Source organism: Siphateles boraxobius, unplaced genomic scaffold, assembly GCF_051911475.1.
Source record: "Siphateles boraxobius isolate OS27281-9 unplaced genomic scaffold, OSU_SipBor_1 35, whole genome shotgun sequence".
Classification (NCBI taxonomy): Eukaryota; Metazoa; Chordata; class Actinopteri; order Cypriniformes; family Leuciscidae; genus Siphateles; species Siphateles boraxobius.
In genome coordinates, this window is record NW_027508975.1 from 9,920,292 (window position 1) to 9,927,409 (window position 7,118).

Consider the following 7,118-nt stretch of genomic DNA (forward strand, 5'->3'; position numbering starts at 1 on the left):
AATAGCATCCTCGAATCATTACTAGGCCTATACTTTGCGGATGGTCATTAAGTAAGATTAACTGTACAGTAAATTGTTGTTAACATTTGTGAGTTTATTATTTGGCTCCAAAATGATCAAATTTCAATATTAATGGAATAATGATATTTCATGGCTACTCAAGGAAAGAAGAAACATACCATTTCACAGAAGGAGCACCACATTTTTATAATTTGGCATCAGCCAGCAAGTTATGTACATCTACACTAATCCCCCCCCTCCCCCCCCTCCCCCCCCAGCAAAAACAGTAATATTCTAAAATATTATTACAATTTAAATTTACTTTTTTATTACTGTATATTTTAAAATGTAATTTATTCCTGTGATGGTAAATCTGAATTTTCAGCAGCCATTACTATAGTCTTCAGTGTCACGTGATGATTTGCTACTCAAGAAAAATGTCTTATTATTAAATGTTGAAAACATGTACTGCTTAATATTTGTATGGAATTCATGAAATCTTTGGTAACATTATGAATGTCTTTACTGTCACTTTTGATCAATGTAATGCATCCTTGTGTTATAAAAGTATGAATTTATTTAAAAAAAACTTACTGAGCCCAAACTTTTGTATGGTAGTGTATATACAGTAATATGCTTCAAGAACATAGTTATTCATTTATTTAACATTATGTTTAAATATTAGTGCTGTTAAATCAATTAATCGCGATTAATCATATTTAACATAAAAGTTTGTGTTTATATAATGTGTGTGTGTTTGTATACATACACACACATGCAGTGTATATATATATATATATATATATACATTTAATAATACACAATATATACACACAATAAACAATATATATTCACACACACACACACACACACACACACACACACACACACACACACACACACACACACGCACGCACGCACGCACGCACGCACGCACGCACGCACGCACGCACGCACGCACGCACGCACGCACACACACACACACTTAAAGGATTATTAGGAACACCATACTAATACTGTGTTTGACCCCCTTTCGCCTTCAGAACTGCCTTAATTCTACGTGGCATTGATTCAACAAGGTGCTGAAAACATTCTTTAGAAATGTTGGCCCATATTGATAGGATAGCATCTTGCAGTTGATGGAGATTTGTGGGATGCAAATCCAGGGCACGAAGCTCCCGTTCCACCACATCCCAAAGATGCTCTATTGGGTTGAGATCTGGTGAATGTGGGGGCTATTTTAGTACAGTGAACTCATTGTCATGTTCAAGAAACCAATTTGAAATGATTCGAGCTTTGTGACATGGTGCATTATCCTGCTGGAAGTAGCCATCAGAGGATGGGTACATGGTGGCCATAAAGGGATGGACATGGTCAGAAACAATGCTCAGGTAGGCCGTGGCATTTAAACGATGCCCAATTGGCACTAAGGGGCCTAAAGTGTGCCAAGAAAATATCCCCCACACCATTACACCACCACCACCAGCCTGCACAGTGGTAACAAGGCATGATGGATCCATGTTCTCATTCTGTTTACTCCAAGTTCTGACTATACCATCTGAATGTCTCAACAGAACCTCAAGACTCATCAGACCGGGCAACATTTTTCCAGTCTTCAACTGTCCAATTTTGGTGAGCTCTTGCAAATTGTAGCCTCTTTTTCCTATTTGTAGTGGAGATGAGTGGTACCCGGTGGGGTCTTCTGCTGTTGTAGCCCATCCGCCTCAAGGTTGTGCGTGTTGTGCCTTGACAAATGCTTTGCTGCACACCTCGGTTGTAACGAGTGGTTATCTCAGTCAAAGGTGCTCTTCTATCAGCTTGAATCAGTCGGCCCATTCTCCTCTGACCTCTAGCATCAACAAGGCATTTTCGCCCACAGGACTGCCGCATACTGGATGTTTTTATCCCTTTTCACACCATTCTTTGTAAACCCTAGAAATGGTTGTATGTGAAAATCCCAGTAACTGAGCAGATTGTGAAATACTCAGACCGGCCCGTCTGGCACCAACAACCATGTCACGCTCAAAATTGCTTAAATCACCTTTCTTTCCCATTCTGACATTCAGTTTGGAGTTCAGGAGATTGTCTTGACCAGGACCACACCCCTAAATGCATTGAAGCAACTGCACTGTGCAACACAACTGCACTGTGATTGGTATTATTGCATTAATGAGAAATTGAACAGGTGTTCCTAATAATCCTTTAGGTGAGTGTATATATATATATATATATATGCATACACACATGCATACGTGTGTGTGTGTGTGTGTGTGTACATATATTATATAAACAAATAATAATCAAATATTATTAACAATATAAATAATAATATTTTTATAAATAAAAATTATATATAAAATATAAATATAAAATTCATTATTTAATAAGTGATTCCACATTAAATGACCCCTTTGTTAAATTAAAGTTGCTTGTTTTTTTTTATGATAGAAAAGTGTACTGATAATTTCCACAGGTGCTATGCTTTGGACCTGCTGCTGCAGCAGGGTTGCTTCACAATAGGGAAACTAGGGAAATAGGGATACAATCACAGAATCACAGATGAATTTCTCCTGGTACTGAGGGAAGCCATCACTATCTCTTCCTTTCAGAAGTCTTGGACAGAAGAAAAGTATATCATTTTGTGACTCCATTTGCAAGACCATCTAAGATACAAGGACCATAATGATGATGTCACCTCTTCAAAAGGGCGTCCAAATTGTCGTCACATTCCTGCAGGAAGGCCAAACACTTCTGCAGTACGCAGCTGATGTAGTGCATTTTCATGGCCAGAACCTCATTCTTGCCCTGCTGTTTCACGCACTGCTCGCAGAGCAGATCCAACACACGGTAGCACTTCTCCAGGGCAACCACGTCCACCAATAAGGAGTTCTCCATCACAAGCATCACCATCTGAAAAAGCATGATGGAAAAATGTGCCCCAAAATATGGGAAGTGAATATAGCAGAGAGACACTAGCCTTACTTACAATGCACGTTTCATGGAGGAAACATGTTCTCATGCTACATGATTGTGTTAATTGATCCCTGCTGAGTGTGGCGCTGAGACACCTTACTCATCAGAAATCACTGGATGGGAGACAGCTGAGAGAGCGCACATACAGATGCCATCCGGGATCTAAGCATACACGCAAGTCTATACTAGACCACCTGTGTTTTAAACTACACGCTGCCCATAACAGTTTCTACGATCACTAGGACCCTCAATACTTAGGTCACTTTATCAAAACACAATTCTCCTTACCAACTTTCAGCTTGGCACAGCAGTTAATTTCACTAACTACCAAAACCCCTCATACATGTCTCAAATCAACTCAACACTAGCAAATGTTATCACCCAACAAACACAAATAATAAAATAAGGACCTAAAAACACTAACAAGTAGGTATGTTTTGCATAATGGGACCAGCATGGGGTGCTAGTTTTGCTGGTCCCTAGCATGGGAAGCATGGCCTGAGGTCCAGCAACACCAGCTCAATTTTGCTTGAAAACAGCATGACTATGCTGGTCCACCAGCTAGACCAGAACTGTACCGGCTCTAACCTGCATAAACCAGACAGGACCAACATGGAATTTATACTGCATTAAAGCTGAATTTTTCAGCAGGAATGTTACATGATCTATTGTATATTTCTGTAATAACTTATTGCAGTTACACCCTTTTGTAAGGTAATGAAACTTGAAGGTTTACACCTGTTGTATAGAACTGTTTTGATAGTATTTAATTTTTTCAAATTTAGTATATATTTAAATAAGCTATTTGCTGAGGCCTCAAACTGAGGCCTCGTTTGTCATTAGTCACTAGATTTCCACGTTAACAACACAAGCCTCGAATCGCGGCTTCATCTGGCACGCCCATTTTTTCTCGACACAAGCTCCGACGCCTCGGTTCAAATGTCACATCACTACCTGGGGGCAAAAATGGCGGATCCGGAGCTCCAATCCGTGCGATCAGCGTTCAAATCAGTTTTCCCTCTCCGGTCTTCAGTCCCAGGTTGTACTTCCACGTCCAGCCCAGAGTTTCCTTCGCCGCTGGTCCCGTCCAGTCCCGAGTCCATTAATGTGGTGGCCCCGTCCAGTCCCGAGTCCCATGATGTACTGGCCCCGTCCAGTCCCGAGTCCCATGATGTGCTGGCCCCGTCCAGTCCCGAGTCCCATGATGTGCTGGCCCCGTCCAGTCCCGAGTCCCATGATGTGCTGGCCCCGTCTAGTCCCGAGTCCCATGATGTGCTGGCCCCGTCCAGTCCCGAGTCCCATGATGTGCTGGCCCCGTCCAGTCCCGAGTCACATGATGTGCTTGCCCCGTCCAGTCCCGAGTCCCATGATGTGCTGGCCCCGTCCAGTCCTGCGCCAGAGCCCACTGATCCTGCACCAGATGCACCAGAGCCCACTGATCCTGCACCAGAGCCCACTGATCCTGCGCCAGTCCTGTCCAGCCCAGAGTTTCCTTCACCGCTGGTCCTGCCCAGCCCAAGACCCTCGTTGCTGCCGGATCCCCCCTTTCCTGTCAATTTCCCCATTCAAATTTTGGGGGGGGGCGCCCACCCGAAGGGTCCTCACCGCCATGGCCACCCGAAGGGTCCTCACCGCCCTGGACGCCCGAGGGTCCGACAGCTCCGCCCTGGACGCCCGAGGGTCCGACAGCTCCGCCCTGGACGCCCGAGGGTCCGACAGCTCCGCCCTGGACGGCCGAGGGTCCGACAGCTCCGCCCTGGACGCCCGAGGGTCCGACAGATCCGCCCTGGACGCCCGAGGGTCCGACATCTTCGCCCTGGACGCCCGAGGGTCCGACAGCTCTGCCCTGGCCACGCCCACAGCCTGCTCCGCCGTGGCCACGCCCACAGCCTGTTCCACCCCAGTTCCCCAAGCTACCAGCTCCGCCCTGGAGGCTTCCCGTCCCTGCACCACCATGCCCTCGTCAGCCTCCAGGGCGCCCACCCTCCCACCCCTTTGGATGTTATATGGCGCGAAGGGAGGGGGAGGTTCTGTCATGTTTTGTATGTGTTTAGTTCTGTTTTGTGATCTGGTTTCCCCCTGTCTCTGTGATTTTGGTTTAGTCCTGTTATTAGTTCAGTTTTGTGATCTTGTTCACCCCTGTCTTTGTGATTTTTGGTGTAGTCCTGTTAGTGTTTCCCGGTCTGTTTAATTAGTAATTCCCTTCACCTGTGTTCTGTTAATTATCCTATTAGTCCCTGTTCATTTAAGCCTTGTGTTTTCCCTCAGTGTTTGTTGGTCGTCGTCCTTGTATGGTTGTGTCTCTGAAGTCCTGGAGTTTTATTTTGTTCTTGTATGTTTATAGAAATTAATTTTGTAAATAAATCAACTATATCGCAGATCCAGTGTCCTCGTCTTCAGCTACCTGCACACAACCCTGACAGTATTACAATTAAAATGTAGCAAATTGCTGTTTTATTCAGTTTTATATTATGTAGGGTTTTGAACTTTATCCGTTTTGAAAAGAGCATATAAACGTGCAAATTGAACTTTAGGTATATAGAGTTTTGATGAAGGTTGTGTCTGAGTGAGAAAATAATTAATGTAATTTGAAACATGCAATCATTCAATGTATTTTGAGCCAAAGGAATGGACAATGATCAACAGTTTAGCCCACACAAAAAAAAAAACAAGCAAAAACAAACAACTGTAAAGTCACCTGTGATTATTTTTGCATTTCAGTCATGCCATTTTTTTTTTACATAATATGCAATGAAGATAGTTTATCAGAGATAACAGATATGTAGAATTCCAGGCCTGTGTTGAAATGGCCTGTTCTGTTGTTGCTCTGTAATATCAAGGATATATTTAGATGGAATAAAAGCAGGAGGGGTGTTGGTTAGTGCAAACTGATGCTTCCCTTAGTCAGGTGACCTTGTATGGTAATCTTATGGGTCAGTGTTATAAAAGCATAGATTGCTATGCTCCACTAACATTGTTCAGTTTGTATGAGCGTGGTTGTTTACTGATGCTTGAAATCTGAGTTATATAAACACATTTGGCACTTCCTACCTTGATAGGATTGAGGTTAGTAGTCATGATGATTTTGTGTAGGGGACCTGCTAGTTTGGGGGGTAGTTTAGGTTCTCTCTCTAAGTCCTAGGGTCTGGTGTAGTATTCCAACCTTGCACGAGAAAAGAAATTGTGGATCAATGTAACACAGTCGTGCTGACCTGCACAAGGTGGAAAAGGTGCATTTAGGTCTTCAGGTGATTATTCATTAATAAGTAGTATGCATGCATATGTATATGAATCCCTCACCCACAAAGGCGGCCATCTGAGCTGCAGTCCGTCCCACTGAGATGACCAGATCTGTCTCTGCTCCAGGATCTAATATCATCTCCGTAATTTCAGCATTACCTGTAGGATTATTTCAGATGAGCTGGGGAAATTCAGTAAATTTTACACTGTATAAACTACCATTCAAAAATTCGGGGTGAGTACGATTTTTTGAAAGAAAATATTTTATTCACCAAGGATGCATTAAAAGTGACAATAAAGATATTTATATTTTCTAAAAGATTTTGATTTCAAATAAATGCTGTTCTTTTGAGCTTTCTATCGAAAGGATCCTTATATATATATATATATATATATATATATATATATATATATATATAATTTAATGAATTTTTATGGAAGTCCTGGCATTAGGTTGCACAGATAGCTGTTATTAAAGGAGAACTCCGGTCAATTTTAACATTGAGCTCATTTGTTTGTAAATTTGGAGTGCTGTCAGTACAGAGAACAACGACAAAAATCGGTGTTGCCTACACTGTGTTATCCTCCTTTTAAAATTTGCACCCTGTTGACTTAAATGGGTCATTTAAGGTCGCGATCATTGGTAAATTACCATTGCTTAGTTACCAATGATCGCGCGCGTGCACTCGACAATCGACTACTGTGGACTTCGACCGAAATCAGGAAGTAAATACATGTGAGCTGGCTGAATTAACATCACTTTTATTCATATCTTTCACATCTACTGTAACAAGATTCACCGTGTTCACTCTGAATAAAATCTCTCACATGGCTGTGCACTTGTAATGACACATCAAGGATGTTAAGAGGCTAAAAGCAGGTTTAAAACGTGCCCCATTTAAATC

General features: G+C 42.5%; 1 protein-coding gene across 1 annotated transcript; it reads right to left on the minus strand.

Annotated features, from left to right (window-relative positions):
- Positions 1 to 2,525: 2,525 nt before the first annotated feature.
- On the minus strand, positions 2,526 to 6,172 carry LOC143702661 (ankyrin repeat and MYND domain-containing protein 2-like). Its single transcript, XM_077196701.1, has 3 exons — positions 6,025 to 6,172; positions 2,696 to 2,910; positions 2,526 to 2,613 (listed from the first exon to the last, which is right to left on the minus strand). Exons 1-3 carry the CDS (start codon positions 6,049 to 6,051, stop codon positions 2,526 to 2,528), a joined length of 330 nt encoding a protein of 109 aa, XP_077052816.1. The 5' UTR covers positions 6,052 to 6,172.
- Positions 6,173 to 7,118: the final 946 nt, after the last annotated feature.